The 12,895-nt window shown below is 43.0% G+C and overlaps 1 protein-coding gene and 1 long non-coding RNA gene across 8 annotated transcripts in view; one reads left to right on the top strand and one right to left on the bottom strand.

The window, feature by feature from the left end:
• Positions 1-1,649: 1,649 nt before the first annotated feature.
• Positions 1,650-12,895, bottom strand: part of msrab (methionine sulfoxide reductase Ab) — a 33,753-nt gene continuing 22,507 nt past the window's right edge. For 3 of the 5 annotated variants that reach the window (XM_069535364.1, XM_069535362.1, XM_069535363.1), the window contains exon 6: positions 1,650-3,340. In XM_069535364.1, the coding sequence (XP_069391465.1) occupies positions 3,167-3,340 (174 nt within the window). In that variant the 3' untranslated portion in view covers positions 1,650-3,166. The remainder of the gene's footprint in view (positions 3,341-12,895) is intronic. The other 2 variants (XM_020084562.2, XM_020084563.2) reach the window with 2 other exon arrangements.
• LOC138412188 (uncharacterized) lies at positions 3,348-12,884 on the top strand. 3 transcript variants are annotated; one of them, XR_011244673.1, is made up of 4 exons: positions 3,348-4,938; positions 7,403-7,554; positions 7,876-7,958; positions 8,070-12,884. It is a non-coding gene; the product is annotated as an uncharacterized lncRNA (long non-coding RNA). The 3 variants fall into 3 exon arrangements; XR_011244671.1 differs by having other exon boundaries at positions 7,876-12,884; XR_011244672.1 differs by lacking the exon at positions 7,876-7,958 and having other exon boundaries at positions 8,070-12,883.

Genomic DNA, 12,895 nt, shown 5'->3' with positions numbered 1-12,895 from the left:
TCCACGCCTGAGACACAGGTACTTCTCTGCACGTCTACTGTATTTAGGATTGCGCTTGTCGTTCTCTCCTGGAGTTCAGGGGTCAGCCTGCGTAGCTGGAGAAGACCTCGAGTGAAACCGGCATGCAGGGGCACCAGGGTTCGCCTCTTCCCCCAGCTCGCCCCCAGGCCGCAGATGCAGCGACCCAGACAAGGGCTGCACTTCTCTGGGCAGCACAGAGACACTGCTGTGCTCCGGTTCCTGGGGCCCTGACGCTCTGATTGAGACCCTGCGCCCATGCAGGAACCAGAGGGAGGGGAAGGGAGAGCTGGGGAGGGCATGCTAACACATCTGGCATCTGCAAAACCTGGCACACAAATATCATATCGTACTGAGAGAAATGTACGTGCCGTTTAGGGAAACACAAGCTCAGTCTCAGCTAGAAGATGTACACAACCATGTGCCTGCTACAATGCAGGAAAGTATTATTCGAGAAGCAGGACAGGAGGGTACAACAATTCTCCAGCTGGTAGGACCACATCGGTACCAAATACTCAGCTATTGTTCTATTTATAAAGCTCACCAAAAAATGCAGTGTGTTGGTGTCTTATCTAAAGAGGAATAACAACGCTATATCGTCTCAATGATCCAGGTACTTGTACAATTACATACAGTAAGATCTATTGGAGCTGTCAGGGGGAAGATAAATGAAAAGCTGTGAAAGGAGGACACAATAGAGAACATATCAGAGTGCAAGAAATTTGTGTGGGTGCACGTCTCTGCAAGGTGTCTTTCTGGAGTGTTTGTTTCTCTTGCGTGGGCGCTACCGTGCACATTAGACGGCAGTACAGGACGAAGTTAGAGGTAGTGGTTGGGACGCGTTTGTGTGTGTGTGTGTGTGTGTGTGTGTGTATGTGGGTAAGAGTGTAGAATGCTTCTGATAAACAACCAGCACCTCCTCTCTGTTTCAGCCCACTCTTCCACACTACCACGCGTTTTCACAAATCTATTCTTTACCTCACATAACGGGGCAATGCCTACTCTTTATGAGCTTAGAGAGTCTGACACTGAGGACAGGAAAAGCCAGATAAAAGAGGAGTGTATATAAGAGTATAATAGAGTAAAATATTAAATTCACCAACATGGCGGTGCCCATGTGCCCCTGAGCCGCCTCCTCTCTTCAGGGTGAGCAAACACAGGTCTGTGAGAGGCGCAGCACCGAGCCGGAGTGGTGTGCTCTTTGTGGCCAGCTGTGGGGCCACTGAAGGCCCATCTGCAAACAATAGGCTCTGTCTGAAGGGCACGCACAGCCTGGTTCGTGTCCTGCCCTGCCTCACTGTGTTTGTGTATGGATGCGTGTATATGAGAGTACCATGTGTTTCCATGCCCCATTTTAATCCATCACAAAAGGAATACACAGAAAACATACACTTAGACATGCAGCTACGTAAATGTCACGTTAATATGTCTGCATTAAGCTTACCACAGCAGAGCTCTTCCTACATATAATACACTCCTGACCTTTATATTTTCATATAACACCTCTCTGTTATGTGGCAGAAATAAGAATCATGCCGTGCTTCACCAAGGCTCCTCATGCTGAAGACAGATATCATTGCAAGGGGGGGAAAAACAGATTTCTTCATGTGATTAACAGTTTCACACCATCGTAGAAATGCAGATCGCTTTATTAAAAAGGTTATCTCCTCTTGCACACTCGTTGAAACACAACAGCATGCAAAAAAATACAGACGGGCTAGAAAACAGCTAGCTGGCACAACCACATATCACTCAGCGTGGTTCGATCAAGCAAGCCGCAGCTTCACACGCCCCGGCACACACATACACGCACACACACACGTGTACATACACAGACACACGCACACAAACACAGAGGCTGCTGCATGCAGGCACATGCAAAAATATCTGTCCCAATATTAAAATAGGCCCTGAGAGGTTGCACCTGCACCTGTGCCCTGGTCCACACCTACACACAGGTGTCAGGATGTGACACATACACACAGAGAAAGAAAGATAGAAGAGAGGGAGGGGGAAAAACAAGAGCGGGGTGAATCACACTACTGTGGTCGACCGAGAAGCTTTTCTTCCCCAGATATCATCTCTGTATGTTGGAGTCAAACCATGAGTGTGATTTTAATTTTTTTCAAAACATTTCAGGTTAGTGTGTTTAATTATAACAAGCGTCGCACACAAAGCTTGTTCGGTAACTGATGGTCGCTCCATGATATATAATTGTATGATGTAAAATAGTACTTTTATTCATAATTATGGGTTGTGGGGGGGGGGGAATTAAGCAAAACGTTTATCATATTGCATACACGAGTGCCTCGGGTGTGTCATTGTGCAATCCAGAATGAGTAGACTCTGAAATGTGCGTGTGAGTCATATCCATTTGTCCCACTTAGAAGCAGTGACATATATGCACGGTCAGACACCTGCCTGTATGAACACATACAAAATATCTGTTTAGATTGAGATTACTTCACACACATCAGTTATTTGTGATCAAATAAAAAGAGCAATCAAAAACAGCATTAAAGTCAAGCTAATTGTGTTTATCTTGTTTGTAAAATCATACGATCATATTCAAATCTGAATTGAATAAATCTTATGAATTGTTACTCTGACATTAACGTCTGAATTCTTACTGTGTTCTGGCTTTAGGATGGATGTGAATAAGATAAATGTGCTGGGTATGAAAGCCAGTGAGGCTGATACATTTTCTTTCAATACACAAACTGTAAATTTGTTTTCTTTGCCACAGCTAACATTGAAAAAAGAAAAAAAAAACCTCAGCTGCTATTTTTTGAGAAATGTCGCCACCCAGTGGAAGCTGAAAGCTGCTACAATCTAACAGACCCTGATTCTCTTAAAATCTGAATTCTGTTATTTTTTATTTACCTTTTTATATTTTCCTTTCTTATCTTTATATTATACATAAATCTCTTTGAATCTGAACAGCGCTACACAAAGACAACTACTGTATGTGTTCTCCATGACTGATGATAAGTAAGCACTTACTGAGGACTTAGCAATTAGTTTAAGTTAAAAATACTGACACATACATTAGGAATATTCATACACATAAAAACAGTCAATGACTCATTTAGTACCTATACAAAAAATACTTCATTGATCCCACCTGATCCCTTCTCTTAATTTATTCTCACACTTCATCCTCTGTGGCTCCGATGGGACACGAGACGCCGGTGCCTTTGAGGACGCAGGAGCCTTTAGGTACTTTCTTCAGGTACTGCTGGTGGTAGTCCTCAGCGTAGTAAAACTGCTGCCCCTCCCGGATCTCTGTTGTGATGCGACCAAAGCCTTTTTTATCCAATTCCTGGGGGTAAAAATACAAACATAAATTGGAAAAAAAATACTATACCGTTGTTAATTAATCAAAATAACTAAACTAATTCTAACTAAATCCACAGCAAAGAATAATAATATTCTTATAATTTTAAAAATAATAAAGATTGACAACAGGACAGCTCCTCAAAAGTAAAGCCAAAGCGTCTTTATTGCCACCTGGTGGCTGGCTGCAGTACACGTCATAAACCCTGCCTCCCTGTTAGTGGACGGGACTTGGACCAAACTAAAAAGTCAAACACATTTTTCTCAGAGAAAGTTTCTGTCATTTAAATCTTATCATACTGATGTTTGTTCATGTGCTAATTATTCTAGTAAATTTGGCTTGAGTTGATTATTCAAAGTCACACAAAACAGGGTAAAACGTTAATATTGACAGCAGATACAAGACTGACTTGTGATTGGTCAATGCGTGTATTTGGTGGCACTCAAGTACTGTGGCTCCATCCCCTGGTCTGCGCACACTCTCGCTCATAATGCGCAAGATGGCAGTGTTCATACCTGGGATATTTTTTACTTTATTTCTCAATAGTAAGAGGAAGATGAGAGATTGCCATCTTTATATACAGTCTATGTTTTAAATCATACATTTACACAAAGAATTTCCTGTGTACGAATTGTACAAGATTGAATTCCATGTGGATCCTACTTTCTGTTTTAATCAGACATAAACAGGTTAAAGCCATTTTTATATCCGTATAATCTGTTTTTATAATATAATATAATATAATAATATATTTTAGTTGCAGCAATGTTCAAGGTTTGAATCACTAAAACAAACATATCTCTGATAAAAAGTATTCAGCATCTTCACATTCCTGCAAACTGTTTCCGTCACCAAAGTCTTGGCGTAGATTGAGCTCTCCTTCCTCCGAATGAGCACAGCTTTTAAGTGGTTTATTCTGTAGAGTATTGGATGTGAACTTTCAATACCTATCACTAATACAGTAAAGAGTTTGTGCTCCTCAACTAGAAAGCAGGGTGATTGAGTGACAGAAGAAAGGAACATCTTTCTTTTTTTTCTCCTGCAGTGCTGCTTGCCTCTGTGGCTCTCTCTGTGGGACGACGCATCAAAAGGTACCCGCTCTCTTTGAGAACTCCTTAAGACACTTTCACACTTACACTTTTCTAAACATCTCGAGAGAAGGCTTCAAATAGCACTTAAAAAAGAAGAAGCACACCCGCTCATAGACACACATACACACAATAAACACCTCTGACAGAGGTATCAAAGGTATACCTGCTGTGCTGAGTGGTTCTTTCTATCTAATAATACAAGCGCTCTTCCCTCTGTAGATCAGTGCTCCTGAGAGCTGACAAAACAGCACATTGTAGGTGCACTGAGGACTGTCTGTGGGCAACAAGTAGCTTGCATGTAGCGGGCTGCACCTTAGAACAGCGCGCAGCACAGAGGAGCTCAGCTCTGTGGAGGCGTCGATTGGCAGAGTTTGGCGAGCACAGTGATACTGAAGCCAAATGTTCTCAACCTGCTCTTATCAGACTTCAGCATGCACACTGTCTCTCTATGATACAGTCATGGATGCTGTTGGGACTACTGTTCATCTTAAGGTGAGGGAACTGCAGAACTTTAAAATTTGCCATTTGAGTTTGTAGCTCACTCCTTCATGGAGGCTGCGACCAGGTTGTTTTCATGGAGGTTACGATGGATTCTATGCAGACATATTTGTAAAACAGGAAAAGTGTCTTAAAAGAAGAAGTTAAGCTGTATGATCTATTTTGCAGCTATATGGTGAATATGGTATTTACTTTTAATCTGTTGGCAAAGTGAAGTAATGATTTTCAGAAGGCACAGGGTTCAGGATTAAGCTACAATAATCAATAGTTTGACATGAACAATGGCTCAAATGATGTGAAATATAAAAGTTGTTGCTTTAAGCAATGGGTTGGACCCACAGAGAATGATAATGACACTGAATACAGCACATACCTCCACCAAGGCCCAGCAGTCCCCTTATGAAACCATTTCAATTCTCTTCAAATTCTATATATGCACAAAATTGGACACACTTAAATAATGGCCCTCTAAACATGTCTGATTTCTTTCATTGAGATCTATTACATTTTTTCTGAGAAAACAGGCCGATCTCACAATGCACAGAAGGTGGAAAAAACATTTCTGGATTCCTGACCCATACCACACCAAGTTTTGTGGTTACGTGTCCAGTAATTTTTCCAACAAACAAAGCAACAAACTCACAACCCCCTGGGCGGAAATAATCATGGTCATACTTTGCAGATGTTAGCCCATAGTTTTGGTTCCATCAACCATAAAGTTCCTGATTTGTAAACTTTCATTGCTCTCAATACTTTTTTTCCAGCAGCATTTGTTTTCAGTAAAAAAGTTCTAATAAACCCACTGCACAAAACCTGCATCAGACTACACACAGACAAAGTAAGAGATTGTGGTGGAGCATTTCACAGCTAATGAGCCGAGATATCTGGCTCATTAGCTGAGAAATCCAGGAGTTAGCTCAGTCTAAAGTGAGCCAAGGGGTGGGCAGACAAAGTTGATTCCTTAATGGTCAATATCTTCCATGTCAACATCATTGGCTGCTTTGCTGACACGATCTCAACTGCATGGGAGGACACAATATCATGTTGACAGGTTGCTTTGCTGCCACCAAGTGGCCAACAAATATCAAGAACATCTAAAGACTTTTTTTTTTATGGTCCCTAGATGAAAAACTGGATCAACATGAGCCTCCGGTTCAGCTTTATTAAGTCTTTGAAACTCATTCTTTCACTAGCTTTAAACCAACTGGCTCAAAATCTCCCATTGGTATTAATGTGGTCACATCAATGTAACCAAAAGCTGTTTTAGAAAGTTTAAATATGTCAGGAAGAAAATTCAGTATACTGAACCCTGACAGTAGTCTAATTTTAAAATAACAATTAAAAATGTAAAGTCTATAAAATAACCTCCATTATCATTTAAAATCTCCCCAGGATGATGACATTTCTAAAACATCATAGAAAAAGTACCAAGCACCTGACGTTAGTGTCCTCAATAATAACCATGTCTCACCGCCATCTATTTGTTTCGTCAACAGTCTGTTTATCCCTTTGTTTTGAATTCTCCCAGTACTTCCTTTTAAATTACATGACAGATGAGCTGTTTCCTGCTGAAACACAAGCCAGAGAGAAGGAACATGTTTCATGATCTTTCTCTGTTGCTGGAACTAAACCGAAATAACCAATTATTTTGGCCAGAACTATTGTTTCCAGTCGGCACCTCCAATAACTCGGGCAGCTGGAATTGAGCATGATTTTTCTAAAAAGAAAAACTGTCATGTCATTTTTAAGAGGAAGTACAGTCAGTGAGGGGCAGGAGGGTAATGTGTGATTTTGTCCACATGGAGGCAGTATGGTATTAAGTGTGTGTGTGTGTGTGTGTGTACGCGTTTGTGTGTGTATGCTGGAGGTGATGCAGTGGAGTCAGTAAATCAAAGCTCCGCGCCCCACAGAGAGGCTGAGGCAGCAGCTGACCTCCAAGTCCTCAGTGGCTGCCGCTACAATGTGAGGGCTCTAATCTCCCTGCAGGAAGGACCCAACGTCCACGCACCAAAGTGCAGCACAAACGCAGCGCTCGCCACGTCGCAGTGGCATCACGAGCGCTGACATATTTACCTTTTAAATGAATGTGTATGAGTCAGAGCAACCCATTTCCCCTGCTTATATCCAACAGCATTGTAGTATAAAACGCCCCACACATGCATGCAGACCTGTGAATCATGGCCTAATTAATCAGTCATCACCAAACCAGGGTACAGTGAAGCCTCCAGGGCACAGGGTGCTGCTTCACGTGAGGAGAACACTACGTCCAAGAAAAAGCTCTGCTATTCCAAGCAAGCATTAAACCCCCCACACCACTCCCTCGCTCTCCATCCAACCAACCCTTTACAGCAGTCACAACACGGCGGCCATTTTAGATCTATAAATCAGAATGCATGGCGTCACGCCACTGTGTATAACCTTATGTGGCTTTGCTTTCTCTCTCTCTCTCTCACTGCAGCAGCAGCAGCAGAGGAATGGAGGGAAGGATGTGGAGGTTAACAATGGCAAAGATGGAGGAAATTTGCAGAAGGGAACGAGCGAAATAGACGTCGTCAAGTTGAGCATTTTGATGCCGCTGATGATGACGTTAAAATTTGTGCATACATACATGTGGGTGAGGAGTAAAACCAAGGAATAGGTTGTGTGTGTGTGTGTTTGTGTGTGTGTACGTACTACTCAATTGTGGTGTCATAAAAAAACGCCTTATGGAGACTCACCTCCTGCAGGTCCCCACAATGCAATAACATCAGGGCTACATTGTAAGGTTAAGACATGGTTACTGGTTAAGGTAACGATTATGGTTAAGATTAAAAGTGGTCGAGTTAAATCCAGAGAGAATGAATTTAAGTCAATGCAATGTCCACTTAAGTGACTAAAACATGTTTGCGTGTGTGTGTGTGTGTGTCTGTGTGTGTGTGTTTGTGTGTCCAGGGCTGCGCTCACTCAGCCCAGTCAGCCCTTCCTTTCTTCACGCCTGTCGGAAAGACTCCCCTGTCAAAGACATGGCTGAACGGGTGCATCTCTCTCCCTCTCCCTCTCTCCACCTTTCTGAATCTCTCCATCTCCCTCCATTGCTGATTCTCTCCCATTCTCTTTCTCTCTCTCTCTCCCCCATGTGAACACAGACCATCTATTCGTGCTACCAAGTCGTCCCTGCTATCCAGCCAAGCGAGAGAGAGCGAGAGAGAGAGAGCCCCCTTTCGCCATCGCCATCACCAGAGTCAGCCCCGGGACACAAATAGGACATGACACCCTGAGAGAGGGTGGAAGTGGCGGTGGAGGAAGAAGAAAGGGGAGGAGAAGGAGGAGTACAAAAAATGTACGCTCTCCACTCTTCCTTTAACCCACTGTCTTGTTTCGCCCTCTTCGTCTTTTTTTTTTCCTGTCGGAAGGCCCATGGCTGGAGTGGTGGGGAAGAGAGTTTGTGACACCCGATGACTCATGGCAGAGACATTTGAAAAGGGATATGACCTCAATTCGATGATTTATGTAATCGCCCATTAATCCACTCCTGTTACTGGTGTATGGTTTACTACGTCTTTACAACTATATCACTGCATTTCTTTTAAAATTTCTGCCGTCTCTGTCTTGATTTCCAAATCAAAATTTGCTAAACTGGCACAACAAAAATTTAGTACAGGAAAACTATGTCGTACAAGATTTACAAAGCATCTAAGGCAAACATTTTGATCTTTTACTATGCTGAAGTATCAAAATCACTTTAAAAAATCTATTACAGTTGGTCCCGTTGATCTTAGTATCAGAAATACTTAATTGATCCACAGGGGGAAATTGGGTTTTTGTTAGTCGCTGCAGCCAAGAACAGAAATAAATACAGACCAAGACAATAACGATAAATAGAAATATAAAACATAACTTGAAATTGAAAATTTTTTGATTCAAGTGTGGTTGAAGGCCTTCATCACCTGCCATTATCCCTCCTATCCCCTGTGTTCCCTTTGCCATAAAATGGAAGATCCTCTGTGTGATGTAGGAGAAATGGTTGAAAATGGCATAAAATAAAAATACAAAAACTTTAAAATTTTAGTTAAATAAAGCCTAACTCAGACAAAAGACGTTAATGCAGAACAGTGATAACTTTTGTTCACTGCAGCCGTACAACGGAACAAGCGTGTCAACATCTTAAAAATGTGAAAACGCTTTGAGTACTGCAGATAGTGGGACAACGCCGGTTCATAGAATGTGTCTGTGCCTGAAAACACATGAAATGGTCTGACATGATACTTATCAACTAGTCCGCTGCGCCACGCTTGCCCTCAATGACCTCAGGGAGGGAGAGAGAGATGGAGAGAGGGTGAAGGAGAAGGACGGACAGGGAGAGAAAAGAGGCACGGAGATGGTGCAGAGACACGCAGGGGAGAGAGGGAGCAAAGTCAAGGAGGAGAGGAGCATGGGAGATTACAGAGAGAGTGATGGAATGAAAACAGTAGTGAAAGAGTGAAAAACAAAACAAATAGAATAGTCTGAAAGAGAGAAAAGGGTGCTGGTGGAATTGCTATGCTTCTTGTTGCTGTGAGGATCTATAAAATGCCCTACATGTGAAACAGCCATGTACATCAGTATGACTGTGTGTGTGTGTGTGTGTGAGCTAAAGGATGTCTATTCCCTCTGCGTGTCTGTCTATGCACAGAGGATGAAGAGGGTTTTTTTTCATCTCTCTTTCTCTCTCTCAGCGCGGGTCAGGCATCCATTTTAGCTGGGCTCTAATCTTCAGCGAGCGCGCCTACATTTTGTGAGCGAGGAAGCCAACACTCCTACATTTTGAGAGGGAGAAGATGACGCACGCACTTCAGTCTCGGAGCGAGGCGGTGAGCGCTGCAATATTTTTTGTTTTTCTTTTCTCTTCTTTTCCAGGGCAGACAACAAGTTTCTCAACATCTGTAGATGGAGAAACGCAGAGATCAGTCAGAAACGCTTTTTAGAGATTCAAAAAAGTTATTTCTGAAAATTAAGCCAGTAAGATTTTCTATTACTGTCTTGTTTTGGTCTCGTTATCATCAATAAGTTTTGCACATAATCAAAAGTATTGAGATTTACATGTAAAACCCAGACAGACTGTAAAATGTGAGAGCCGGGGAAGAGTTGGAGGAGTAAATCCGACTCTTGAACACTTTCCAAAACGAGAGACGAGAGCTTGTGTGACTTCGAGCCCGATTACAAAACCTGCTGATGCTGTGCCCCCTTTTAAATAAAACCCCAGGGCTTCTCCTCGAGACTTCTAGCCTCGAACGATTCCCCATTTTTTTTTCATACATCATCCAAACCCCTGCGTTCCCCCCTCCACCCCCCCTTTCAAGCTCATTAAGTTAGGATGCCTTATCAGAGGGCACACTCACCCCTCCAAGGCCCTACACACATGCATGTGTGACAGACACAATATTCAAGCTGGCTTGATAAAGCCTATTGTTCCACACACACACACACACGGAACCCCTGTGCTCCCGTTTTTCTCTCCAAACCCTAACCCATCTCTGACCCACCCCCACCCTGCACTCTCCTCCTAATCAACTCTTCCCATCCCTTCTCTTACCCACCACTCACCCCCCCACCCAGCTCTGGGGAGACACATTTTAGCAGAAAAAAAGGGAGGGATGGAGGGAAAGAGAGAGTGAGAGACGGGGCAGACGGAGGGAGAGAAAGAGAGATGCACTCCTCCTCTCTGCTCTGCTGCCACAGAGGCTCGGCTACAGAAGCCTTTGATGTTCTGCAAATTTCAAATTTCATTATAGAGAACTCCCTTCTCCTCTCCCCTGCTCCCTCTCCTCCCCCTCTCTGCTCTCGCGCTTAAACAAGCTTTTCTGCCTCACTCTCCCTCTGCCTCCCCCCCTCCATCCCCCAACCTCCTCCTCCGAAGCTGAAGTTAAGAAACTGAAAGCCCTGCAGAAGAGACTCTTCGTTTGGGTTAATTATTCATTGGGCTGTGCGTGTATGTGCCAAATGTATGTCTGTGTGTGTGTGTGTCTGTGCTACATGCGAGTGTGGCAGTGGGCTGGCATTGGGGCTGAATCTGGATTTCGTGACGACAGATGATCTCTGGTCATTTTAGGTCGCCTCCACCTTCTCTGCCGAATGCACTTCTCTTCCGAATAAAAGAGCATCGGCCTTTTTGGGATAAAACGCACACATACCCTCACACACAGCGACGGACAGACATGCAAAGCAAACCCCTGCTCCGTGGAGATGCCATTTTCAAGTCGGGCGTTCTTGAGACTCAGCATCAATGCAGCAAGGCAGCCATTTCAGAGCAGGAAGCTGCCATTTTGGTTCAGAGTGTGTCAGCTGCTTTGAGAAGAAGCGTGTCCCAGCGGCCCTCAGATGAAACTGGGGTGCCACCGAAGTGGTTGACAGATCGGTGGTGTCAGCAGCGTTGGTGAGGAGAGAGAAGCAGGGAACAGTCGCAATGTTGTTTCTCCTGTGGGTTTTTGTAAATGTGCGTATTTATGCGCGTGTCGGTTGATATTTGTGCTGTAATATTAACTCCATAAACCACTTGTTTTCTTAGCTGGGTTGTTCTTGCTTATTTTAACAAATTTCATAAGAAACTCACAACAAATAAATGTATATATGGTCGGAGGAGAATGTTAATGTTTCAGGAATAAAATTGTGTGTGTGTGTGTGTCAGTCATGGCCCTCTGATCTGATTGCCTCCGTTCTTTTTGGTTTTCTTGCTTCTCCTCCCCCACTTCCCCACCTTGCTGGTCCCAGCTGCCACTCCTATCTCACCTCTGACCCCAGCCCAAGGCCAAGGTTGGGAGGTTGTCGTCATAGCAACCTGGTAGCCCTGTGGCCCGTGACTGCTGACCCCCGGTGTCCTAAGTAACCATGACGATCATAATTTGCTCCCCTCTGCACCCCACAGCTTGTCCATGAATACCATTTAGAGAGCGAAGTGTTGTTCAAACCGAAGTGATGGAGGGATCAACGGATAGATGGACGGACAGATGGATATAAAGAACAAAAGGGGGACGCGTGTGCCACTGAAAGGGAGATTTAGAAACGAGGTTTGATGACCTATCGACCCCTTTTCCTCTCTTTCAGTTTAAGAAAGGGGACAATGATTAGATGTAGGTGGGGATCAACTAAACAAAGGTGGCGTTGCTTAACTAAACAGTATCCAACTCCGAGAGGTCGCCACTCCAGAGACTTTTGATTCTTATTGAAATAACTGGAACAACTCCACATTATACAGCCTAACCCCACTTAACGGCCGAAAAAGATTTTTTTTTAAATGATGGAAATATCATGTTTAGTTCATTCTGATAACATCTATGATTAAAAGTTATCTCTCAAAAAAAATGTTTTAGTCATTGTCTTTTGTCGTTTTCTTTTACCATTACTTCTAACTATTTTATATGCTTTATCGCTTATCTTAAATTGTACATTATTAGATCTTTTAAATGTTGTATTATAGTATTTGGTGTGTTTTGAATTATTTTGCCTGGTGTCTTCTCTTGTTACCCGTTTTGTTGATTGGTTTTCCAGCAGGATTACACAAAAAAAAACAAACCTGGCAGAAAGATCGGACCCAGGCCAAGAAAGAACCCATCAACATTTTGGGGCGGATAAGGACAAAGGAACCAAATAAATTCAGGCACATTAATGGGAACACTATGAGTGTGTACAATATGGGGAAAATCCAAATAATAATCTGGATCTAGTACATTTAAATGTGGTTTATTAAGGGGACTGTTGGGTCCTGGCAGAGGTATGTGGGCCAAACTAGTTTTTGTCCAATGTTTAAAAAATGTGCTACATATATAAAGTTATTATTAAATAGTTAATAAAAGTTACATTGGGGTCATGTGTTTTATGCTATGTGTGAATACTAAATAACAAATTGCAATAAATGTTCTGCCACTACTGCTTTACTTTTCCCATGCTGCTCCCTGCTTGAGTAAATGTCATAATGAAACCTTGTGATGGCTGTGTG

This window comes from Paralichthys olivaceus, chromosome 12 (assembly GCF_024713975.1).
Source record: "Paralichthys olivaceus isolate ysfri-2021 chromosome 12, ASM2471397v2, whole genome shotgun sequence".
In the NCBI taxonomy this organism is placed as follows: domain Eukaryota; kingdom Metazoa; phylum Chordata; class Actinopteri; order Pleuronectiformes; family Paralichthyidae; genus Paralichthys; species Paralichthys olivaceus.
Note: the sequence above shows the minus strand (reverse complement) of the source record. Positions and strands in the feature narration are given on the sequence as shown.